The 26,668-nt window shown below is 37.6% G+C and overlaps 3 protein-coding genes across 3 annotated transcripts; 2 read left to right on the top strand and 1 right to left on the bottom strand.

Moving 5' to 3' along the window:
- The first annotated feature begins 2,050 nt into the window (after nucleotides 1–2,050).
- LOC139327398 (olfactory receptor 5F1-like) lies at nucleotides 2,051–2,995 on the top strand. Its single transcript, XM_070957216.1, has one exon. The coding sequence runs from the start codon at nucleotides 2,051–2,053 to the stop codon at nucleotides 2,993–2,995; it is 945 nt and encodes a 314-aa protein (XP_070813317.1).
- A 9,136-nt stretch (nucleotides 2,996–12,131) lies between these two features.
- Nucleotides 12,132–13,082, top strand: LOC139327533 (olfactory receptor 5AS1-like). The gene has a single exon (XM_070957381.1). It carries the CDS (start codon nucleotides 12,141–12,143, stop codon nucleotides 13,080–13,082), a length of 942 nt encoding a protein of 313 aa, XP_070813482.1. The 5' UTR covers nucleotides 12,132–12,140.
- Nucleotides 13,083–20,986: 7,904 nt separating this feature from the next.
- On the bottom strand, nucleotides 20,987–26,668 carry LOC139327524 (olfactory receptor 5AS1-like). The gene is made up of 2 exons (XM_070957370.1): nucleotides 25,752–26,668; nucleotides 20,987–21,002 (listed from the first exon to the last, which is right to left on the bottom strand). Exons 1-2 carry the CDS (start codon nucleotides 26,666–26,668, stop codon nucleotides 20,987–20,989), a joined length of 933 nt encoding a protein of 310 aa, XP_070813471.1.

The raw sequence follows: 26,668 nt of genomic DNA, 5'->3' as shown, positions 1-26,668 counted from the left end.
TTTTTTAAAACATTACATCTCTTGAGTTAGTAAGTTAAATTACTAATTTAAATTATGTGCTCCCATAAGAATACTGACTGAAAGTATTTAAAGCACTAGTTAATAGCAGGGAGAAATGATTCTCAGATTGGTCTCAGAAAATAAATGGGACCTAGAGATGAGTAAGCTTAGCCAAACCTACTAGGAACACTGGGTGTTAGGTATTACCAAGAGGGATTAACCGGGCATCATAATAACATCACTGAAGCAATGGATTTGGAGCTATCTAACAGGTAAACCATTGTCTAGTTAATATCTTCCTGGTCCTAAAGATGGAAAGTGTTATTGTCACTCAGGTTAGATAGATTTCTGTTTTTTCCATTTGCTCATTCGTATGTTCAGAATACGGAAGGTAGCTAAGGCAGGAATGCTGGATGCACTGTGTGTAAACAGTATACCAGATGACAATATCTAAATAAGGAAGAAGAAAAATTACCACCAACTGTATGACTGGGCTATTTGTGTAATGACTTGTGTTTGTACATGCACACTTTAACAGCCAAAATAAACAATGTTGGAATATATATATATGTATAATATATATATATATATATATATATATATATATATATATATATATATATATATATATATAAAACATAACTTTTTGTCATCATGCAAAAGAGAGCTCTTTACAATTCTATTCTATATTCTCAGGATTCCCTAACCTATTGCAAAACTGTTCCATTTAATGGAACAGAAATTAATGGAGAAATCCATACATACAAAAAATGTTCCTATTCTTTTTGTGGCATAAATAATACTGTCTGAACCTACCCAATGCAGTTATTCTGTGCAATTAGGTTTTGCAAATGACTTCCAGGAGAAAAAGCACCTTTCTACTAACTAATCCAAAATTCAGAAGGAAACATATACTGTAATAATATATATATGCTAAAATGCAGAAGTACTATTTTTCTTTATTCAGGAGCAATCAGAGAATGGTGTGCGTAACTACAGTATGTACATTCTCTTCCCATGGATGCATAGGTGATGCATCCACACCGCCATATAATACATATAATGCAATAGGCTGATGGAAGGAAGTTTCTGGATCCAACCTTTCCCTTTTACAGTTTAGGATCTTTTCCAAGCCTATGAGCAAGGGACAGATTTTCCCTATTCCCACCAGTTTAAAATATCGTCTGTGGTATTGGAACATTTATGAAATGAGTTTTACAAAATCAAGATAAATGTGTCCACATCTGGAAATATTTACGAGCAATAATTAAACAGTTCTAGAATATATATGCTAATAATCTTTTCTAAGGAAAACGGAAATTGATAGGCCATTGTTTCATGAAAGACTGCTTAAGTGATTTCTACTTAAGAAATCATACAACACGGACACTTGAGTGCATCTTCCAGAAGGAGATATAGTGATCATGCATGTACCATCTTTCATTGCATATGATGAGAATTGTGCTAAGCTCCTTATGAAATAGATATTGCTTAAAAACTGGTTTGTCTGTGTTATTAATAACTGCATTTTAAACTGCCTGGAATAAAAATTTAAAAGAAATTCATAAAATAATATATTGCTGCATATTACAAACAAGGGTACCTACAGCTCATGATTATTATTAAACTTTAATAATATTTTACAAATACGCAAACTGTTAAAATACACCTGACTTTACAATGACATTGATTTTATATTTGCAGATTCAGAAAGACTCATAAACATTATTATCTCTAATAATATAGAATATATCTCTATACTCTAAAGTGACAAATTAGGATCTATTGGCAAAACATCCCCTTAATGATACTATTAAGGGGATGTTTTGCCAATAGATCCTAATTTGTCACTTTAGAGTATAGTATCATATTTAAGAATCAGTTTCTCTGATGATGTAGGATTTGGGATGGAGTTTTGGGAGGTGTTTGTTGTTCTTGTTTGGTTTTCATTATTATTATTTAAATAAAATGCTTATTTATAACTTTGGAAGGTACATGAAGATCCATATCTATTCTCCATGAACATCACAAGAACCATTCAGAAACGGAGATGTCTATTGAAAATTACACTGCAGTGTCCGAATTCATCCTCCTGGGTTTTACAGAAAATCCCAAACTGAAAGTTCCAATTTTTATATTTTTCTTACTAATCTATTTTATCACAGTGGTAAGTAATTTGGGCATGATTTTGCTGATCAGAATGGACACTCAGCTTCATACACCCATGTACTTTTTCCTCAGTAACTTGGCTTTCATAGATTTTTGTTATTCCTCCAATATTGTCCCCAAAGCCTTGGAAAATTTCCTGGCAGAGAAGAAAACCATTTCCTTTGCAGGATGCATCATCCAGATTTATTTCTTTGTTGCTCTCGCAAGTACAGAGATCATTCTTTTTGGGTTGATGGCATATGACCGTTACATGGCCATCTGCAACCCTTTGCTGTATCCTTCCCTCATGTCCCATGCCCAATGCTTCAAAATGGCAGGAGGAGCCTTCACAGCTGGCTTCCTGAACTCCATTATTCATACCACTCTGGTAGGCACTTTATCTTTCTGCCACTCTAATGAAATCAACCATTTCTTCTGCGAGATCCCCCAACTCCTCAAACTCTCGTGTTCCAAAACCTTTTTAACTGAAATACTTATTTTTGTTTGTGCTGGAATTAATATGCTGGGCTCTCTCCTGATAATACTGAGCTCATATATACATATCCTTGCCACAATATTTAAGATGAATTCAGTGGTTGGCCGTCAAAAAGCTTTCTCTACTTGTATTTCTCATTTGATTGCTGTCTTCATATTTTATGGAACAGGCCTCTTTATATACTTGCAACCCAGTTCAAACTATTCAGAGGATCAGAATAAAACTGTTTCTTTGTTTTATGCCTTCATCATCCCAATGCTGAACCCTTTAATCTACAGTCTGAGAAACAAGGAGGTGAAGGATTCACTAAAGAGAACAATGGATAGAAATCTATTTTTGCATATGAAATAATTATTAAGTCGAGAAGATTTCAGCCCACCTAGATATGCTCCTCAATTTATATTTTACTGTGTAACAGTTGTATTATACTTTGAAACTGTAAAAATACTTTAAATATTGTCAACACTTCTAAAATATTGTAATTTATTATTAAAATGGTAAATAAATGTAATGGCCTTTTACAATAGAAAGTATCATGAGAGGAAAAAATTGATTGAGAATGGTTGAAGGTAGTGTGTTTGCATATCCCAATGAAGAAAAGATACTATCTTCTAGCATCTCAAGGGTTATCATATAGAAAATGGCCCAGAATTATTCAGAGCTGTCCATGAAGAAGGGACAAGAAACTATGTGTTTAGATTATAAGGAAGCAGATTTCAGTTGGACATCAAGAAAAAATTCTTAAGGCCTTTTCAGTAATAGAAGCAACTACCTCAGAAGATGGTAGAACCTCCCTCCTTAAAAATGTTTAAAGGCATCCTGAATAATCATCTGTTGGTAATGCAATACTACTTGATTCCTGCACTGGACACACACAGACCTCTGCAAGATGATCTACTAGGTGTCCAACATTGGCAGATGTGTGTAGCCAATGATGGTGATCATGTAAAAACGTAAACACAAATAACAAAATAGCTAATTACAAGAATTATTTTATTGCTTCATTTTTTAAAATATCCCCATTTAAAGTAAATTTATTAAGATAAAGGTAAGACTTTTCATTCAACCTTCAATGGCAATTTGGAAGATAATATTTAATTCATTGAATAGTGACAATCAATATAAAATTAGAGCAGATTGTTAGCCACTTACCATGATCCTTTGGGTAATCAATTCAGAAACTAAAGAGGGAACTTTTGACTGTCATATGAGTCAGCTGATGAATTTGAACTGTTCCCTCTGGGAGGCCTGCAGAAATAGCCTCCTTCTGGCCATTAAAAATCCAAACTTTTTGCAAACTATTTTCTAGTTGTTTAATAAATTCTGCAGAGAGATTGGACCATGATTCACATTATCCCCAGTCACCACAAATTTTGAACTCCCATGCAGGTTTTTTTTAAAAGATATTTAAGGGCTCCAAGGAAGGAAGCAATAGCAGTTTTGTTAACTTGCTGCTTCAGCATAATAACATCAGCTGTGCACTGGAAGGGGTATTGTGACAAGTTCATATGATAGATTAAGGGTGCAAATACAATCTTTGAGACACAGAAAGAAAGTGCTTCTGGAAATATGATGAGATATTTCTATTATCACACAAGGTACCTCCTGCTCATACAGGTAGGTGGTCTATGAGCACAATTGGTCAAGCGATTCATTCATCATTATTCATGTTACATGCCTGAGAATGAGAGACTGCAGTGAATAGGAATTCAGTTCCTTAAAGTGCCAGGAATTGTGCCCTAATTCTGTGGAATATTTAAATGGATGTTTTGTGTTAAGTGAGACATTTAAATGTTCGCTCAGCTGTTTATTATTGTCAAGAACCTGAACTAAGCTGAATTAAAACAAAGTTCTTTATTATTTAAATTGGGGATAAAGAACATTTCTCAGGCTAGAAGCCATCCTTTAAAATAATCTCTCATCTCGAAGAATATAATAAAATGACACAGTGCTATTTTAGCCTTTTTTGTTTGTTTTCTTTTGTGTGCATATCATGGAATTGGGAAGTCTAATAGTAACCCACCTCCACATGTCACAATGCCAGTTTTTCACCTCAACTCCAGAAGAAATTTCCATATTAAATGGAAAGGAAGTAGGCAGGAAAATAGGGAGAAAATAAGCAGCAGAAGAAAAAAGATTCCGAATCCTGTTGCTTGGTGTGCTGAATTTGTATTACTGGGGATTTTAAAACACCAGGCTCATTCAACATGAAGTCTTCCACTTGCTATCCAAAATTGTTTTGAAGGTGATCATATTTTAACTGTGAAAACTTCATTTTTTTTAAACTTCAAGAAATTTTAGTATTACTGAATCTGGGGTCATTTCAAAAAGAATGTAAAAGCATTCTGTCATAGATTTCTATGGAAACCAGTTTGCAAAACCTAGTTGCAGGCAAAAACTAGTAGTGGGTGGGGTTGGAGGTGAAAAAAGACCCCTTTAATCCTAGGAAAACTATAACATAAAAGCTTATCTCAAGAATAACATCACAGAAATCTGTATTTAAAAAATTTCCTTCAGGAATTTATATTAATGGCTATGCCGTTTAGAGAAAGCTGTGTACAACGTTTTGTGTGCTAGAAAAATTACATATAAAAGAGGATGCATATTCTTAAAATGGATTTTTAAAAATCGTTAAAAGATCAATGAGTCAAATACCTATTTTATATTACTGTTATATAAAAAAAATTAAAATGTTGGAGATAGGAATCCAATGACACTGATTCATAACTGAATGATCGCAAGATATATAGATTGTTCAATATACACTGTTTGTACTCTCTTGGCACAACACTTTGCTTTCTTTTTGTCTGTGAGATTGGGAGGTCACTTCCTTCTCCCTTTCTTCCTAGGAAAAGAGTAGAAGCTCCTTGACTCTTCTTCTGATAGGACACAGTGGGCTTTTTCTATACTTGCATTGCATTTGTTGTAAATACACTCCTCCTTTCCACCAAATTCATTGCCTAGGTCAGATTCCACTCACATATACATCCACAACTTCCAAAAATGATCCTGTCTTTTCTATGACTATTTGAGGTTTGCATGGGAAGTCAAGCCCAAAAGAAAAAAACAAGACAGGTCTCTTGGAGAAGAGAACATTTTAAGGCTCCATCTGCTCAATCAAAGGATTGAAAAGGGATGTATTTAGGATCTGGAGGAACAAGTTGGATTGTGATTGCTGCAAAGCCAAGGGAATGTAATTGTGCTGAGAATTCATCCTATGAGGATGAGGAAATGCTGATTTCCAAACACAGAACAATAAATTAACCCTAACCCCTGATGACTCCTCATCAGGGTCTCCCAATAAATTTAAAAGCAACTTTAATGAATCCAGATTTTTACTGATCTGCAGGCTCTTGTTTACAAAACTTTCAAATAGTTGCTGAATCTCAGAAGTATATAAATAAAGAACCCTCTTTGGGGCATAATTATTCCATGCCAAGAATGTTTAAGGTTGTTTTGCAGGATTATTGGCATCAACCAAGAAACATTTCCAAATTGTCCTCTATTACTAATTGTCTACCAATTAGTAATTGTAATAGTAATTAGAATAGTAATAGTAATTAGTAATTGTCTACTATTTGTCCACTACTCACCTTTTTATATTTCTAAAATCTAATTAGTTTAAAGTCCATGCTAAATCTCCTGATCCTAAGAAATTGCCAGGCTGAACTTCTTTATTATAAAGTTGGTTTGAAGATGCTTATTGCTTATTGAAGGCATTAGGCAAGGAGAATCCTAAGGCCTACTGCATATACTGTAAATCTCTTGGGCTGAACTTAGCACCTGCTAAACTATAAAACTTGGTCTGATATCCTTTTTTTCTTCTTTAGAGAAATCTTTCTAGATGGGATGTGGCTACTTCTTTTTTTACCTATTTCAAGCATTATAATGATACAATAGTCCTTTTTTATTTTTTATCATCCAATCATGAATTATGCCCTCGGAGCTGATGTATTATAATGCATCACCCCAGAGATTTCATAGAAATAGCTGTTCATATCCAGCATCTTCATGAGCAAGCAGTTGTCCTTTCTTCATTCAAGTGAGAATGAAGAATGCCAAATATTTCCTACTCATCAGAATGGCCAGCAAAAGGCCAGCTCACCTGGGATACTTCATCTACATAGGAGTTCAACCTCCATGATTATCAGCCCACACTTGTATTCAACCTGTTTATTAGAATTGTGCTTTGGTTGGGAGTGAACCCCAGATTCAGGCAAGGGAAGACAATTTGGGATAGTTGTGTTCAGAGGGGACCAGACAAGCAGCTCCAATACAGTCTGCCTGATTTAAAAATCCCTTATTAGAACTCTGCTCTAAATTTGTCTGTTACTATTGGGAACTTTTGCTTAAACAAAAGCCTGGGAGTGAAAAAGAAGGAGGGGAAATATTGGATATTGTGACTGACAAAGACTTCTTATAGAACTGTAGAGTTGGAAGAAGTCCATAAGGATCACTGAGCCAACCCTCTGCAATGATCAAATCAACCCAGTGTTTCTCATTTGCTGAGACACAGATGACCAGGCTCAGATTATCCTACTTTAGGTACTTAATCTGGTAGTTGATACAAAGGACTAGCTTCTTTGGAAAAAGTGAAAAAGCAGAAGATGATCACCAGCAGTAAATTAAATGGAGTCAGTTGCAGTGGTAATGGGTGCTGTTGGAAGATCTGAAGGATCAGGTTAGGGACAGATCATCCTGGAGAAAATCTATCTAACTGGCTACAGTGAGTGGACATAAACCTGATGGTGCATAATCACTCAATAGAATTTCCTGAGAGCAACAATTCATTAGCATCTTTACTGCTGAAGGGGAAAGCATCATAATCTTTTCAGGCACATTTTGTTTTCTAGTAGTTTTTTTGAACAGTCAAAAAAACTACTAGATTCTCTTCCATCTGTCTGTCTGAGATATATTGTATACACAAATCATCTTTGGATTATATAATATTTTAATTAAGAAAGATACAACTAACCTTATCTCTTTCCAAATAAATAAAACTATCTTCACCTGTAGCTATGTTCAGAGTATTATTATTTTTTCTTGAACAAATCTTTCAAAAGAGAATTGGAGGCATCTGATGAGAATTGACTAGCAGTATCTACAAGCAATATCTCAGCTTTGTACTCCAAGTGTGTGTGTTTTCCAACATTCAACACATTTATTTATTAAAATTTTATAGCTTTCCGATACTCAGAGTTCTCTAGCCAGTTTACAAGAAAATTTGCTAAAACTACAATTTGATACAATGCAATCAATAAAATACAAAACAAAGAAACCATATGAATTAGGCTGAAGCAAGACAGCCATCGGAATTTGAAACTATATGAATTAAAATACAATTAAAATATGACTGAAGAGCTGGGGAAATGAAGGGGTCTTTGCAGTCTAATATGGCTACAGGCAAGCCTCTCTGGGGAGGGTATTCTGTCAATGGGGAGCCACCTCAGGCAAAGCTCTCTCTCCCTTGCAGAGACTTAGAGAAAGGGGGTGAGGCCTACATTGCAACATCGCAGTCAATTTTATCCCACTTGCCCTCCTATGGATGTTTGTTAATTTATTTGTTTGTTTGTTTGTTTGTTTGTCAACAAGTACAAGGAAAGAAGTAACGGTATAGACATAGACATGGACACATGAAAAAAAATTGGCACAAATAAAAGGAAATAAATAAGCAAAACATAGCCATAAACACATAAAATGAGTACATATAAATGGGAACAATAGGACAGAGACGGTAGGCACACTGGTGCAGTTATGCACGCCGCCTTAGGGACCTCTTAAAAAACATGAAAGGTCCACGGTAGGGACCTTTCCTACCGTGGACCTTTAGGGTAAAAGGTATGGGCATTAGAGAGACTAACAACAGGATCAGGTAGAGTGTTCCAGACATTTACTACTCTATTGCAGAAGTCATATTTCCTACAATCAAGATTAGAGTGAATTACATTGAGTTTGAATCTATTGATAGCCCTTGTGTTATTGCGGTTGAAATTAAAGTATTCATTTACAGGTAGGACATTTTGGTAACTAATCTTATGAACTAAGCATAGGTCGGAACGTAGGCGGCGTAGTTTGAGGCTATCAAGGCCTAAAATTTCAAGCCTGGTGGTATAGGGAATTTTATTTCGAGCAGAGGATTTGAGTACTCTTCTAGTAAAATATCTCTGGACCCTCTCTAATGTTTTTGAACTTGAAAGTTAAAGGTAAAGGTAAAGGTTCTCCTCGCACATATGTGCTAGTCGTTTCCGACTCCAGGGGTGGTACTCATCTCTGTTTCAAAGCCGAACAACCGGCGCTGTCCGAAGATGTCTCCGTGGTCAAGTGATCGGCATGACTAAACACCAAAGGCACACGGAACACTGTTAGCTTCCCACCAACTTGAAAGTTAAAATAATTCAAAGATTGAATTTGATCATTTAATTCAAAGGTGTGTACATTTCAAGGGAATCTTCTTCCGACTGAATCAACCTTCTGAAGTTCTGCAAAGCCTACAGCCTGATGTGTCTGAGCATATGCCAGCATTCTTTGCATATATTTGTGAATGTTTTTTTTTTTTTGATAATATTGTTTTTAACGGTAGCCAAAATCGAGCAACAATTTATGCTGCTCTACATTGTTATGAGAATGTAGGTACACGCACCGCCTCTGGAAAAATAAAACTGCAAGTTTTTACAAAGTAGACAATCCATATGTTTTGCCCCCAAAGCATAGTTTAATTGATTGTTCTGCACATTTAACAAACTTTCCTTGCTTAACCACTTTAAGCTACTCCAGGGATCCTGGTCTCTGGTGTCAGAATGATGAATTCAAAACTTTTAAAAGCAGCCGTTTCTGCAACAAAGAAACATACTGTTTCCACCCTGCCTCCCTGGTAAGTCAAAACCATTAGAGCAGAAACAGAATCTGAAGACGGTGCTCTGAATGTATTATGGCCAGTGGTATATCAGGAATTGGTGATGATGTTCCTTGAGAAAGGATGTGGATGTTTCAGACTGGCATTTGACTGGATTTTTATGATTAGGTGACTTGTATATTCTGGAAGGAAACAGGATACAAACTGATAATAATTTAGAGGCAGATGTTTTGACCTTTGGAGAATAAAATAGAAACAGTATTTATCACTGCAAGGAAAACAATCATTATGGAATAATATTGTCTGTATAATTTCATTTACTTTTCTTTTTTAAATATACATCAACATAAATACATGAACAATGCGGCATTTGGGTATCATTCATTTTGATACAAATAGCAATAATAATGTTAATAATATTTGTTACATTGGTCAAATTTATGTAATCCTAGTGTTAATACACATATTTATATTAAGATAGTTATTTCATTTACTTTTTAATGCTGTGTTGTTTCCATTCTGGAAGTTAGGCAATAATAGGTTTAGGCATTGGAAGAAGATGGGCATACATTTAATTTGCACATACTTAATTTGCACATACTATTGCTGAGCACATTGTAAGCCACCCTGAGTCTTCGGAGAAGGGCGGCATATAAATCAAATTAAAAAAAAAAAACACTGTGAACTAAAATGCCATTGAATTTCAAAATAGATTTTCACCTTTTTTATGGTTTCCTTTCACCATTCTCCAAGCAAAGGGCAGCATAAATAGAAGGGAAAAACAACATAGTGCATAAAAATACATATATTTGTGAAAATACTAAGTGCCAGAAAATATTATATTAGGATACTATTTTTTAAAAAAAGAAAGTCTTTAAATGGGAGGTCTGTTTTAGATTTGCTGACACATTTGAATGGAAAGAATCTCCTTCCTTCCTTCCCCCCTCCCTTCCTTCCTTCCCCCTTCTGTTTTTCTATCCATCCTTCCATCATACTTTAGCAGTTATTAAATTCAACTTAAGGATCTCCATCCTTTCTTTTATCATCTATTTATTTATATCCCATCCGGATTGTTAGGGACAATATCCTGTAAACCACTAAAACACTGTGAAGCAATATATAAGTCTAAGTACTATTGCTATTATTATTTTTACAAATAACTCAAGATGACGAACATATCCATCAGACCTCCCTCCTCCTATTTTCAGCATAACAACAACAGGTGAGGTGAGTTGGGCTGTGAGAGAGTTCCTGGCCCAAAGTCACTCAGCTGGCTTTCATAGGTAAGGCAGGATTTGAATTCACAGTTTCCAGCTTTCTAGCCTGGTGTCTTAATCACTAGACCATACTAGCTCTTAGTGTGATGTGTGATTTAAAATATATATAGTAGAAAAGACATACATGCAAAAATAAATATACTAGAGAAAAAAATCACACAAAAATGTATATTTTAAACCATTTTTAAAATTGCAAAAGTATACAGCAGCAGGGTTTATGAATTTAAGGCTGAAAAAAATCAGGCACTTGAAGGTATGGCTCTCAAAATAAGATACAGTAATTATGAATAGATGTAAATTCCTTTTCTGTCATATCCATCTTTTCAAGCAATGATAAACAATACTAATACTAATACTAATTACTTATACTGATATTAATACACAGTACTCTGGCATAAAATTATATGCTACATTTTTTTCTGGGTTATCTCTTGTATTTTTTTAATTTATTTCTTTGTTTATTAACATTTATATCCCGTTCAAATCCAGAGATTTTCAGAGAAGTCTGAAAACATAATTGCCCTTGATACTGACTCGTGTTTTGGTTCAAAGCAGGTCTATGATATTTTTCTCTCTTTTAAACCGTAAATCATTTGGATTTTTAAAGACATGTTTTAGATGGTCACTGTCTATCTATGGTCTTTCTTGCTAATTAGGTATAAAAGAGACAAATTTGTTTCCTTTTACTATTTTGTCATGGTATTCTTTTTCTTTGGTTTTCCTTTTGTATGCCAACCCAAACTGTCGAGAAATTGGAGTTTTAGAAATGGGAGTTATACATATACAAATCCACCAACCCATCAATAAATAAATATGAAAAACAATCCAACAATGCATAGATCAGCCTGGCTAGGGACAAAATTTGTGTGAAGTTGGCCTCATTGGCCCTCTTCTAGAGCAGAGATGGCGAACTATGGCCCTTTTATGATTTGTGGCCTTCAACTCCCAGAACTCCCATGCTGGCTCAGGAATTCTGGGAGGTGAAGTCCACAAGTTATAAAGAGTTCTCCACTCCTGTTCTCTACTCCTGTTCTAGAGAATGCACACCAGCCAACATACTGTATGTGCAAAAACATGCTTGAATAGATATGAAGTATATTGAGAATATATTCCCTCAAAGAGAATGCAAACCCAGCCAAACCAAGCAATCTGATGTCAGGTTTCCATGGTTCTTGGTTTCCCTGCTTATCATTTTTCAGCATTTTGTTTATAAATATCAAAGAAGACCAAAGAAAATAGTTTTTCTTCTAGTTTGAGGGGGAGAGAGGAAGCACCTTTTGTAAACCATGTGTTTGTCATTGTCCCCATAGTTCGTATCTCTCCTTGATTTCAGATCCTGAGTCAAGGACACCAAAGTCTGAACAAAATGGCCAAGTGGAACCACACAACAGTGCACGAGTTCCTTCTTCTTGGCTTCACCGATCATCAAGAAATCAATACAGGCCTCTTTGTCCTCTTCTTAGCCATCTATGTGATCACTCTGGTGGGGAACATTGGTATTATCCTATTAACCTGGACCTGCCCCAGTTTACACAGTCCAATGTACTTTTTCCTCAGCAATCTGGCTTTCCTAGATACTAGTTATTCTTCCACCATTGCTCCCAAGATGCTGGTCAATTTCTTAAGAGAGAAGAAGGCCATTTCATTTGCAGGATGCATTGTTCAAATGTATCTATTTGCTTCCTTTGCAGATGCTGAGTGCCTTCTTCTAGCTGCCATGGCTTATGACCGCTACATGGCCATTTGCAACCCACTACTCTACCCTGTCCTTATGTCTCACAAAGTGTGTGTCTCTTTGATAACAGGTTCTTATCTGATTAGTAGCATGACCTCATTGGTGCACACTTGTTTTACTTTTCGCATCTCCTTTTGTGAATCCAATATCATCAATCACTTCTTCTGTGACATCCCTCCACTCTTGGCCCTCTCCTGTTCCAATACCCATATAAACGAGGTGCTCCTCTTTGCTCTATGTGGTTTTATCCAGATGAGCACTTTCTTGTTCATCCTCATCTCCTATTCCTCTATCCTTTGCACAGTTTTGAAAATTCCTACTAACAAAGGCCTCCAGAAAGCTTTTTCAACTTGCAGCTCCCATTTCATTGCGGTTGCCCTTTTCTATGGGGCCCTCCTTTTCACTTATCTTAGGCCTACTTCCAGTTATGCCCCAGACACTGATAAAATAATATCTGTTTTTTATACTGTGGTGTTTCCTATGATGAACCCCTTGATCTACAGCCTGAGGAACAAAGAAGTGAAGGATGCCTGGAAGAAAACATTGGCAAGAAATGTTTCTTGCCATTCATGATGGCATGCAAAGAGAAAAGGAGGAGTGGAGAATGGACATCTGAACATTAATATTGCCAGTCAAAATGCTAATGCAAATTCATACATTAATCTTTTTGGCAGATTATGCTAAAAAGCCCCCATTCTCTATGATGTTTTTATGCACAGTAGTAACCTTTTTTGCTTTTCAATTAAAGTAAAAGAATGACATTTTCTCTGTGATAATGTTTTCATTCACAGTAGTAATCTTCTGTGCTTTTCAATTAAAGTAAAAGAATGACATTTTCTCTGTGATAATGTTTTTCTTCTTGGCTCTTAGTTTCGGGTTCTTACCAAGTCTGTCTTTTCCTTATACGTCCCTGGTCATGGGCCTTGACAATGAAGAGCCCTCAAGAGATGCAATGTAGGCTCAGCTCCAAGATCATACTAAAATTGTGAGCCTTGAGGCTGAAAACACATAACATTTAGAACAGAAAGCTGAGAAATAGGATACTCGGTTAGTTGTGATTTTTTAAAATGTACTAATCTTAAGCATGAATCAGTTCATACAACACAATGAAAAGAAAAGGCAAAATATTAAAACAGCACAAACAATAAAGAAATTTCCTTGGGAACAGCACATTACTTAAAACGAAATCCTTACTTGTAAATCCACCTGATTGGTTAATCTCTGATGAACATCAGGTCACATTGGAAGACAACACTGAAGAATGAAACAGAAGTGGATAAAATTGAGAGAAAAGCCATGTTGAGCTTTGCTCCTGGGTATAGATTACTTGCTTCCGGTTCATTGACTTGACTTGCTCAATCACACTTCTAGCCTGTTAGCATCTGCTTCTATTTCTTGTGTTCTTTGAAATAATCATAACTAATTTGATCCATATCTGCTTATGCTCTATTATGGGTCAATGGTAATGTTTTCTAAAGAAAATACAATATGCTATCACCAGCTATCATCCTCTTAAAACAGTAATTAATCAAGTGGAGCATAGGTAAGGGGGACTTGAACAAAAAGAGATCCCTTCACTATTTTTGACTTAAATGTTGTCCAAAATGGTATGGAAGGAAATGGTATGGAAGGACATAGTTTTCATATCTTTAACCTAAGCAAAAATAAACCAAAGGAAAAATAGACTTCTATAAATGGTTTTAACTTGACTTTTGTGCTACAGATATCCATCTGGTCAAGGTTGAAGATGTCAGTTCTCAAGCTAATCCAAACAAGAAGCACAAATCTTGAGTACTAATATTACCTTTATTGCAAATTTACAGTAACAGAATCTTGCAAGTATGAAAGCCTCGCCCCCCTTTTACTTTTACTTTCCATAAAACTAGGGAGGGTCCCTTCTGAGATGCTTCCCATATCCCTTTTCCATGGGTGGCTTGAGATACCAACTGCATGGCTCTTCCTCCTGTTTCCCAAGATCATTCTTGCATACCATTATAGATAGAATTAGCCTGTTTGAGGGTTTTCACATTGCTGAGGACTCATCCAGCATTTTGCTTTCTTCTAGAACAGTCCCTGAACTTCAGAAAAGCACGAATTACACACTTTACACACTTTTCCTGAATAATATCTGGGCAGATTCTCTTAGAGATAGTCTTTTTTACTAGCAAATGACTATAAGGCTTGTCTTACATACAGAATGTCCCCAGTTCAAAATCTAGAGATCCCTCCCATTATTATTTTTCTTTCCTTGAGTTACGTATTTTCCTACTGTACTGGATTTTCTTTGGTTGTATCTATGTTTGAAATAGTCTACTGGTATACTATTTGATCACTAAACTTTTATTTACCTGATGGTCAACCATCCCAAAGAAAAGGGAATGCAAGAAAGCAAAATGGCTGTCTGAGGAAGCTTTGCAAATAGCTGAGGAAAGAAGGGAAGTGAAAGGCAAGGGAGAAAGAGAAAGATACCCCCAATTGAACGCAGAATTCCAGAGAATAGCTAGAAGAGATAAGAATGCCTTCTTAAATGAACAGTGCAAAGAAATAGAAGAAAACAATAGAATAGGGAGGACCAGAGATTTCTTCAAGAAAATTGAAGATATGAAGGGAACGTTTCATGCAAAGATGGGCATGATAAAGGACTAAAATGGCAGGGACCTAACAGAGGCAGAAGAGATTAAAAAGAGAAGGCAAAATTACACTGAAGAACTATACAAGGACGAGCTTGATTAACCACGATGGGGTGGTCACTAACCACGAGCCAGACATCCTAGAATGTGAAGTCAAATGGGCCTTAGGAAATCTGAGCAACAGCAAAGCTAGTGGAGGTGACAGTATTTCAGCTGAGATATTCAAAATCTTGAAAGATGATGCAGTAAAAGTGCTACACTCAATTTGCCAGCAAATTTGGAAAACTCAACATTGACCACAGGATTGGAAAAGGTCAGTTTACATTCCAATTCCAAAGAAAGGCAATGCCAAAGAATGTTCAAACTATCGCACCATTGCACTCATTTCACATGCTAGTAAGATTATGCTTAAAATCCTACAACAGTGATGGCTAACCTTTTTGGCGTCGCGTGCCAAAAGCAGGGGTGGTCACGTGTGTGTGCCCACACCCATAATTCAATGCACCCTGCTCCCCCGCGTGCAACTCCCCTGCGCTCCCCCCGCTTGGTATGTGATCACCCAGTGGGCCCAGTAGGCCCGTTTTTTGCCCTCCCCAGGCTCCAGAGCCCTTCTAGGAGCCTGGGGAAGGCGAAAACAGCCTTCCCCAGCCCGCTGGAGGCCCTCCGGAGGCCAGAAACAGCCTGTTTCCTGACTTCCAGTGGGCCCAGAAGGTCCAAAAATCAGCTGGCCAGTGTGTGCAGGCGCACCGGAGATGAGCTAGGGCAACGCTCGTGTGCCCACTGATATGGCTCCACGTGCCACCTGTGGCACGCGTGCCATAGGTTCGCCATCACGCTCCTACAAACTAGGCTCCAGCAGTATCTGGATCGAGAACTACCAGAAGTACAGGCAGGATTTTGAAGAGACAGAGGAACTAGAGATCAAATTGCCAACATACGCTGGATCATGGAGAAAGCTAGGGAGTTCCAAAAAAACATCTATGTCTGCTTCATTGACTATGCTAAAGCCTTTGACTGTGTGGATCACAACAAATTGTGGCAAGTTCTTAAAGAGATGGGAGTACCATACCATCTTATTTGTCTCTTGAGAAACCTATATGCGGGTAAGAAGCAACAGTGAAAACTGGACACAGAACCAGTGATTGGTTCAAAATTGGGTAAGGAGTCTGGCAAGGCTGTATACTGTCACCCTGCCTATTTAACTTATTTGCAGAGCACATCATGAGAAAGGCAGGGCTAGATGAATCAAAAGTTGGAATTAAGATTGCCGGGAGAAATATCAACAACCTCAGATATGCAGATGATACCACTTTAATGGCAGAAAGTGAAGAGGAACTAAAGAGCCTCTTGATGCGGGTGAAGAAGGAGAGTGCAAAAGTTGGCTTGAAACTCAACATTAAGAAAACTAAGATCATGGCATCCAGCCCTCTCAATTCCTGGCAAATAGATGGGGAAGAAATGGAGGTAGTGACAGATTTTGTTTTCCTGGGCTCCAAGATCACCGCAGATGGGGTGCACTGCAGCCAATAAATTAAAAGATGCTTGCACCTGGGGAGGAAAGCTATCTAGAAATCTAGACAGCATACTAAAAAGCAGAGACATCACCCAGCCAACAAAAGTGTGTATAGTCAAAGCTATGGTTTTCCCAGTTGCAATATATGGCTATGAAAGTTGGACCATAAGAAAGGCTGAGCGCCAAAGAATTGAGGCCTTTGAACTATGGTGCTGAAGAAGACTCCTGAGAGTCCTTTGGACTGCAAGGCGATCAAACCAGTCAGTTCTAGAGGAGATCAACCCTGACCGCTCTTTAGAAGGCCAAATCCTGAAGATGATGAGAAGGAAGGAGTCACTGGAGAAGAGCCTAATGCTGGGAAAGATTGAGGGCAAAAGAAGAATGGGACGACAGAGAACGAGGTAGCTGGATGGAGTCACTGAAGCAGTCCGCGTGAGCTTAAATGGACTCCAGAGGATGGTAGAGGAAGGAAGGTCTGAAGGAACATTGTCCATGGGGTCGTGATGGGTCAGACACGACTTCACAACTAACAACAACAACAACGAGATACAGAATGGAGAATACACTGGATGTTTGTGTAACATGCTCATGATTCCCAGCCCATGTCAGAGCATTGCTTTCAATATATATTTCCTATTGCTCCTGCTTACTCTCTTATTGTCCAATCTCTGTGCTCTGTGAGAAAAAAAGAAAACAACATGTCAGGCACAGGGCCATGCATATTGATTGTAATGGTGATCACATGACTTCAGGACACTACAATGATTGTAAATGTGTACCTTAATCACAAACTTGTTTTTTTTTCCAGCACCATTGTAGCTTTGGATGGTCATTGCATGATTCATGGGCAGTTAATAAGCAAGGTCTACCTGTGCTACCATTACAGCTGGAGGTGGCTGGACAAGACCTTGGAGTGATACAAAATGAAACAATCCATTCACTTTGTTTCTGCTTTTGCAAAACTTGTATTGTTTTGCAAAGCAGTCTTGAAAGGATGTTTTACAAGAAATTTCATAAAAGTGCAATGCTCTGTTAAATCTTTGCACTGTTCCAATATGAATTTTATAATATCTTTTTTTGTAATGAGAAGAGGAATAGAAATGTATGCAATATAACACTATGTAGTGATTATTGAAATCTCTACATTTAAAGATGCTTAATTTGGGTCAGATAACATATCAATTGTTTGTAATTTACACTGTCTTCTTTCATATCGTTGAGAGTGTGGTGGCGCGACAGCTTCCCCAGTACCTGGATGAAGCTGTCTATTTAGATCCACTCCAGTCTGGTTTCAGGCCTGGGTATAGCATGGAAACGGCATTGGTCGCGTTGGTGGATGATCTCTGGAGGGCCAGAGGTAGGGGTTATTCCTCTATCCTGGTCCTGTTAGATCTCTCAGCGGCTTTTGATACCATCAACCATGGTATCATGCTGCACCAGCTGGAGGGACTGGGAGTGGGGGGCACCATTTTGCGGTGGTTCTCCTCCTACCTCTCCGACCGGTCGCAATCTGTGTTGACAGGGGGGCAGTGGTCGATCCCGAGGTGCCTTGTTTGTGGGGTGCCACAAGGGTATGTTCTCTCGCCCCTCCTGTTCAACATTTATGTGAAGCCGCTGGGTGAGATCATCCATGGTTTTGGGGTGGAGTTCCATCAGTATGCTGATGATACTCAGCTGTACATCTCCACCCCAGACCATCCCAACGATGCCTTGGAAGTGATGTCCCAGTGCCTGGAGGCCGTGCAGGTCTGGATGGGGAGAAACAGGCTTCGACTCAACCCTTCCAAGACTGAATGGCTGTGGCTGCCGGCATCCCGGTATAGCCAGCTGGCGCCATCGCTGGTTATTGGGGGTGAATCACTGGCCTCCACGGAAAGGGCCCGCAACTTGGGCGTCCTCCTGGACACACGGCTGTCTTTAGAAGAGCATATGACGGCCGTGGCCAGGGGGGCCTTCTATCAGGTTCGCCTGATACTCCAGTTGCGCCCCTTTCTAGATCGGGACTCCTTACGCACGGTCACTCAAGCACTCGTCACTTCTCGTCTGGACTATTGTAACGCTCTCTACATGGGGCTCCCCTTTGGGTGCACCCGGAGGCTCCAACTGGTGCAGAATGCAGCCGCGTGGGGGATTATGGGAGCGATGGGGTGCTCCCATGTGACTCCTCTCCTGTGCGAGCTGCATTGGCTTTCCGGTGGACTTCCGGGTGCACTTCAAGATGTTGGTGATCACCTTTAAAGCGCTCCATGGCTTAGGGCCGGGGTACTTACGGGACCGCCTTCTGCCACCAATTGCCTCCCACCGGCCAGTTCGCTCCCACAGAGAGGGCCTTCTCAGGGTGCCGTCAGCCAGACAATGTCAACTGGTGACCCCCAGGGGGAGAGCCTTCTCTGTGATGGCGCCTACCCTCTGGAACAATCTACCCCCAGAGATACGAGTGATCGCAGGCCTCTGGACTTTTCGTTGGGCCCTTAAAACCTATTTCTTTCAGTTAGCCGGGCTGGCCTGATTTTATATTGGTTTTTAAAATTGATATTATTTTAATTGAAATGTTTTAAATTATGGGCCAAACTTTATTTAATTATTTTAAAACTATTTTAACTTTTGTGAACAAATGTTTTATTTTTTTTTTATTGGAAAAGTTTTCAAATACAGATTTTCCCCCTTTTCCCCCCCCCCTCTCCCTCCCCCTCCCTAACCCCCCCTCCCCACCCCACCCATCCCCCCCTGTGACTTCTTCATATCAAAAAAACCTAATTCATAACAGATTACTTACTCCCTCCTCTAGATATTGACCTTTACTTACTAAAAATATTATTAATATTATAACATCCCCCTTTATCCATACATTTCAGAAAAGAGAATAGAGAAAAGAAAGGGAAAAAAAGGAAAAAAAAAAGACATTATACTATGACATTATAAAATAACTTCTCCACTTTAAAACTATACAATAAGTCCTACTTTAACATTTAATCTTCTATGTATATTACTATAACATTTCAAAGCAGCCTTCCCCATCAAATCTGGTTTAACATTTATTCCACTCTATCCATTTCCTCCACTCCCCTAAATATATCACTTAAAAATCCCTTTTCTTAGACTAATCAATCTACTAACTAGCTTATTCACCCACTATCAAGCAAAATTAACATACACAACATTTCTTAATATCTTTGATTCACTGCCCACACTACTTAAAAATATATGTCTATATTTTCCATTATATCTAAATAAAAAAAAAGAAAAGACAATGACTTTAAATTTATAATCCATATAGTATCTTCTTTAAAGTCTTTCCACTGGATTGGTAGAACCAACATCCATAATCGGGTAACATAACTTGCTGGTGCAACAGTTTATTCAAGATCTTCAGTCATATCTGCCCCCATCAGTAGTAAATATCTTCTTATATATATAAAAGTAAAAACAACCACCCGAGTGACATTATAATTATATTCCATATAGTAATAATTGTGGGTTTCATCAGGATTATTAATTCCCGTCATCGTAGTGGGTAACAACCCGATCTTCTGCATGCCCCAGCATAATTCTCTTGCCTTGTAGTTCAAGATAATATAATATATTTATCAACACAAAAAAAAAAAATTCCAAAATGGATAATTCAAATCCATCAGTTTAAGGCTCATTTCACGTCCCCAAATTACGGCCATGCAGAGATCTGCCACAATCTTCAGGATGATATTAACCAATACATCGCCTCTTCTGTGTTTACACATAATCATTCATATTTTAAAGTCACTGGCTTCACTGTTGCCTGATTTAGAAATTTCTATTTTTATGCCACCTATTTCTTTTTATCTTTACTTTTTGTGGGTTTGGTTTCCATCCTGGTTTCTTTTCTACAAATTGTGTATCATCTGGTCGGATTTTGTTCTGCTTTGTAGATTGGTCTTGTTGGTTTTGTTTTTGTATCTCATATTTCTTTTTTATCCCTTGTATTTCACCTAATTGGTTTCCATGCTTATCCTTGCCTTGATAAGTCATCACCTTAAGGTTAGATGCCACTTCTCTCAGATTTGTAGATAATCCAGCTGGGGTATCCAATAAATCCAAAGGCAATTCATCTGGTACAGTCTCTATATTTCGATATTTTACCTTTATTTCCGGCTCCTTCTGCTTATCCTGTATTATACCTGAAGATGTTAAGTTCATTTTCAACCTATTTTGATAAAATTCTTCCGCTCTTTCAACAGTGTTTAACTGATATCTTTCTCCTTGATATCTAAATATAATACCAACTGGGGCGTCCCACCTGAATGAGATATTTCTCTTTTTTAACTCATTCACCAGAAAACCAAATTTCTTCCTTTCCATCAATATCTTAGGTGGGAGTTCCTTGTAAATCCAAATCTTTCTTCCATGCAATTGCAACTTAGAATTGAAAGAATTTTGCACGATGTTATTCCTAATTTCTTTGTCTGTAAAATAAATCACCACATCTCTAGGCAATTGCCTTTGCTTGGCAATCCAGGAGTTGATTCGATAAACTCTATCAATCCTACAAAACACTTCATCAGGTTGAACCTTTAGAATCCCAGCTAGAAGTTCAGAAGATATTTTCCTTAAATCATCTCTATTATTTTCCTGCAAACCTCTTAATCTTATCGCATATTCTGTGAAATTATATTGTACCATTAAAATCTCTTTTTCAATCTTCTGTTGCAGATTTTCTGCATTACCATACTTTTGATCAGCATTCATTTTAGATTTTTCTTCTAAGCTATTATCCTGAATATTTATCAAGTCATTTTCAATTTTTTGGATTCTATTGTCCAATTTATCTTGAATTCCTTCCATTTTAGACTCTAGTACATTAGTATTTGTGTCCAACTGCATCATAAATTCTGTAAAACCATTAGCCATTTTTGAGAATTTTTTCTCCAAAGAATCAAACTTAGATTTCACCAATTCTTTAATTTCCTGCTTAAATTTTTCAAATTGCTGATTCACAATCTCCTCCCTTCTTTCAATCTCTTCTATAAAAAAATTCTATTATATTAAAATCAGGTTTCTCAGACTGAAGAGTTAAGACTTGTTCCTTTAAATTATTGGTGGGGGAATCCCCCCCCTTCTTGTTTATCTGACTTTACGAGTCTCAGTGCCATGTTTCCGCCTAGGCAGACTTTGTTAAAAAAAAGAGCAAGAAAGACTTCTTTCCAATCAACAACAATATCAGGTCTCCAAGGGAGAGAAAAAGAGAAAAAAACACAGGAGCGAAGTTTTGTCTACAAATGTAGCCAGTGGTATTTATTCCGCTACATTGTAGTAATAAAAAACGGAAGGACTTTCCCTTTCTGCCTCTCCTCCAGCCAACGCCATTTTAAAAGGCTTTTTTTCCTCTTTCTTTTCCTCCTCTCTCTTAAGTAATTTCTTTTAAAAAATCAGTAAAATACTTGCGATTCAGTCTTACAGGTCCAGCTCACATTTTCTTTGAGTAATCTGTTAAATTTGCAGGCTTGCTTTTGACGCCTGGCTCTGCATCAGCAGAGGTCTCCCAAAGCCCGGAGCAGCGGCTGGGGATACGGGGCATCTCATCCGCTCCGTCCCAAAAGTAAAGAAAAAACTTTTGGGACTCCGCAGAGAGTTCTACCCACCCCTGCCGGCTCTATCTCCGTTTCCTCATGGAAACGGAGTTTTTTCGAGCCGCCATTCCGTTGTGAAGGCGGCTCTGACAGGCGATGGAAGCTGACGATCCCAAAGGAACGTCTGGCAGCGACAAGCAGCAAACCGGAAGTCCCACAAATGTTTTATTTTTGGCTGTTCACCGCCCTGAGTCCGAAAGGAGAAGGGTGGTATAGAAATTTTAATAATAATAATAATAATAATAATAATAATAATAATAATAATAATAATAATAATAATATCTATATCTATATCTATATCTATATCTATATCTATATCTATATCTATATCCTATAAACTTTGATTTATCAGACTGTATAATGGATTTCTTATGTAGTGGACCCAATTCACTTGGCAATTTTCATCATTTTGGTAACATTGCTTGGGTTGAAGGTCAAGATAGCACTTTCTCTAATTCTTGAAGTTAAATGTTAAACCTTCAAAAGTTAAATGTTAAAACTTTATACTTATACCTGTTATCTCACACATGTTTGACAAATTAAATAAATTTAAAAAGGGGGGAGTGCATAAGCGCACCAATGTGCCTACCATCCCTGTCCTACTGTCCCCATTTATTTGTATCCATTTCCAGTGTTCATATTCATGTTTATACTTATACCTGTTATCTTGTACATGTTTAACTAACTAACTAACTAAATCAATCAATCAATCAATCAATCAATAAAAATAAACTTCAGAAAGCAGCATAATTTCTTTGTCACATCTGAGGCCAGCAAGCTCAATTCCAGTCTTCTCCACACACACAGTCTACATTTACCTGGGCATATCAATCTGAAAATAAGAACAGTTGCACAAAAGTAATTATTTGTTGGGATTATAAATATGATTGATACATCATGAAAGACAAGCATTTGGAGGTCACAGGAAATGTTTAATTACAAGCACCTAGCACATAAAAAAATGCAAGTAGAAAAATAGGGACCACCTTTGGTGGGATGATAACAGTGTTCTGTGCGCCTTTGGTGTTTAGTCATGCTGGCTACATGACCACGGAGATGTCTTCGGACAGCGCTGGCTCTATGACTTTGAAGCAGAGATGAGCCCCACCCCTAGAGTTGGGAACGACTAGCACATATGTGCGAGGGGAACCTTTACCTTTACCTTTAAAGCTAAGTATTGTCAGACATAGCATTTGAATAAAAGTGCATGGGAAATTCCTTAAATAAATATTAAAAACTATTCAAGAAGAAGGCAACGGTAAACAACTTCCATCTTACTTCCAAGAAAATGACATAGACCAACCCATAAAGTTTTTAGAAGGTGAGCTTGAAGGAATCATGTACATTAGCAATAGCAATAGCACTTAGATTTATATACTGCTTAATAGTGTTTTATAGCTTCCTCTAAGTGGTTTAGACGGTCAGCATATTTCACTCAACAATCTCGATCCTCATTTTACCCATTTCGGAAGGATGGAAAGCTGAGTAAACCTTGAGCCGGTCAGGATCAAACTGCCAGCAGTTGGCAGAATTAATCTGCAATACTGCATTCGAACCACTGTGCCACCGCGGGTCTCTAAATAGCAATAGCATTTAGGCTTATATACTGCCTCTTAGCTCTTTACAGCACTCTCTGGGTGGTTTAAATGTAGAAACATTATTTGCATATTTTCCCCAACAATTTGGGTCCTTATTTTACCGTCCTCAAATGGATGGAAAGCTTGAGCCCTGTCAGAATCTAACTCCTGGCTGTGGGCAGAGTTAGCCTGCAATACTGCATTCTAATCACTGCACCACCAGAGCTCATTCATCTTACCAAGAAATTATTCTCACCACCATCTTTCCAGAAATGTCATGTTATTAACATGGAAAATTTATACTAGGAAGTATTGAAAGCAGTAGTTTAACAATGGCATTTTCAAAAAACAAAATCCAATGTAATTGGCATTCATGACACAGTTAAATACCAATAGTACTTAGACTTATATACCGCTTCACAGTGCTTTTACAGCCCTCTCTAAGAGATTTACAGAGTCAGCATATTGCCCGCAACAATCTTGCCTCCTCGTTTTACCAAACTCAGAAGGATGGAAGGCTGAGTCAACCTTGAGCCTGGTGAGATTTGAACTGCCAAATTGCAGGCAGGCAGCAGGCAACAGAAGTAGCTTGCAGTACTGCACTCTAACCACTGTGACACCACAGCTCTAAAGACAGCAACAATCCATGATCCACTTAGTCCATAATATTGACATCAAACAATAGATGTCTTTGAATTTATATAAGATTTCAGGCAGTGATATATTTGTCTAACCATAATAAAATGAGCTTGTGTGAAGATCATACATAATTTAACAATCAATGGATTTCAGACTGCCAATGATAGCATTCATAATTGCTCTAATGGTTAATGCCTTCCAGGTCATTTCGACTGTAAGTCTTCCTTTTATCCATCCTAGTTTAATTAAATTTTCTGAACTGTGGTATTTTCTAGAGGTAGAATCACTTTGTATTTAACATACCCATTGATCATTTGAGCACTTGATGCCTTATATTATAATACAATAAAAGTACAATATTCATCTGAGCATAAAAACAGCCCCTAAATTCTCTCCAGTGCAGAAGCTTGAGGGCACTCCTTTCTCTATCAGAACTGATGAACATGGTGTGGAACTGAGACAAGCCCAGGTTATTTTTTTAATTGGGTTTTATATTATGGCTTTTGATGCACAAAGATTCACACTGTTACATTCCTCATTCTCTCATCACATTTTCTATGAATGATCATCAAATGAGCAAGCTTCCCTAGTCATCTTTCCCCATATAGGGCTAAATAAGAAGGAAGACCTCCTTCCAAATTAAAGCATAGATTATGTTTCCAAGGGGAGCCCATGCAGATGAGGTTGCCTATCCCAGATCACAGACTGATAGAGAACTACCATATTTAGGGATCCTCAACAACTAGAGACCTGTGACGATTGCATTCCATTTTATGGGGCATTTTTATGTAGGAACAAATTTCAAGGTTACTTTCTTGCATTGAGGATAATTTGTTAATTTGTCTTTGATGAAAAAAAAAATCACAGTAGCTAAACAATAGTTTATAGCACAACAAATATGTTTATGAGATTTTTTTTTTTTTTACTAAGTAGAATTTATCTACACAAGATGAAGCTTTATGGCTATGGTCCATAACTCTTTCACTCATACATCTATTTGAAATTTCAAAATAAAAGTTCTCCATCTTAAGTGATTTATGAATCCCCATATAAAAGTACTTTACTGCATACAACCATTAAATATTTGAAGAGCACTAGTTGAACAAAAGTTTTTATATGAAGTAAAATGAATATAGCTGAAATTAAGTCAATGAAATGTAATCACAGGGGTTTGTGCATGTGTATATTCCCAGCTTCAAGTCTACATTTACAAGTGGCATTTTTGCTAGTGCAAACACTGAAAAAATCTCCTAATCCTTCTGAGTGCTATCAGTTTTCTTTGCAATAATTTATTGAAGGTATCCTTTACTTCTTCATTTCTCAAGGTATAGATCAAGGGATTTAACATGGGAAAAACCACAGTATAAAAAACAGAGACTATTTTGTCTGTATTCAGGATATAGCTGGAGCTTGGCCGCAAATAAGTAAAGAGAAGGGTTCCATAATACAAAGTCACAGCTGTCAAGTGGGAGGTACAAGTTGAAAAGGCCTTCTGGCGGCCTTCAGCTGAATGGATCCTCAAGATGGTGCAAATGATATAGGTGTAGGAGATAACAATCAACAAAAAAGTGCTCATTTGGATGAAACCACACAAGGCAAAAAGAAGAATTTCATTAATGTGAGTGTTGGAGCAGGAGAGAGCTAACAATGGAGGGATGTCACAGAAGAAATGATTGATGATGTTGGATCCACAAAATGACAAGCGAAATGTATAATAAGTGTGAATTAGTGAAGTCACACTACCAATAAGGTAAGAGCCAGCTACCAACCCAAAACAAACTCTGTGGGACATAAGAGCGGGATAAATTAGTGGGTTACAAATAGCCATGTAGCGGTCATATGCCATGACAGCCAGAAGAAGGCACTCGGCATCTGCAAAAGAAGCAAACAGATACATTTGTGTAATGCATCCTGCCAGTGAGATCGTCTTCTTTCCAGTTACGAAATTGAGAAGCATTTTAGGTGTAATGGCAGAAGAATAACAGAGGTCTAGGAAGGCCAGGTTGCTGAGGAAAAAGTACATTGGACTGCGGAGGCACGAGCTGATCCAAATTAATATGATGATACCAATATTTCCCACCAAAGTGACTAGATAGATGGCTAAGAAGATAACAAAGAGGACAGCCTTGATCTTGTGATGATTGGTGAAGCCAAGAAGAACAAACTCAGTCACTGTTGTTTGGTTCCATTTGCCCAT

This window comes from Pituophis catenifer, unplaced genomic scaffold (genome assembly GCF_029215685.1).
Source record: "Pituophis catenifer annectens isolate HBS135680 unplaced genomic scaffold, rPitCat1.0.hap2 SCAF_1, whole genome shotgun sequence".
NCBI lineage: Eukaryota > Metazoa > Chordata > Lepidosauria > Squamata > Colubridae > Pituophis > Pituophis catenifer.
Note: the sequence above shows the minus strand (reverse complement) of the source record. Positions and strands in the feature narration are given on the sequence as shown.

Coding starts and splice junctions, on each gene's coding strand:
- LOC139327398 (XM_070957216.1), top strand. CDS start 2,051: ATGTCTATTGAAAATTACACTGCAGTGTCCGAATTCATCCTCCTGGGT.
- LOC139327533 (XM_070957381.1), top strand. CDS start 12,141: ATGGCCAAGTGGAACCACACAACAGTGCACGAGTTCCTTCTTCTTGGC.
- LOC139327524 (XM_070957370.1), bottom strand. CDS start 26,668: ATGGGCAAATGGAACCAAACAACAGTGACTGAGTTTGTTCTTCTTGGC.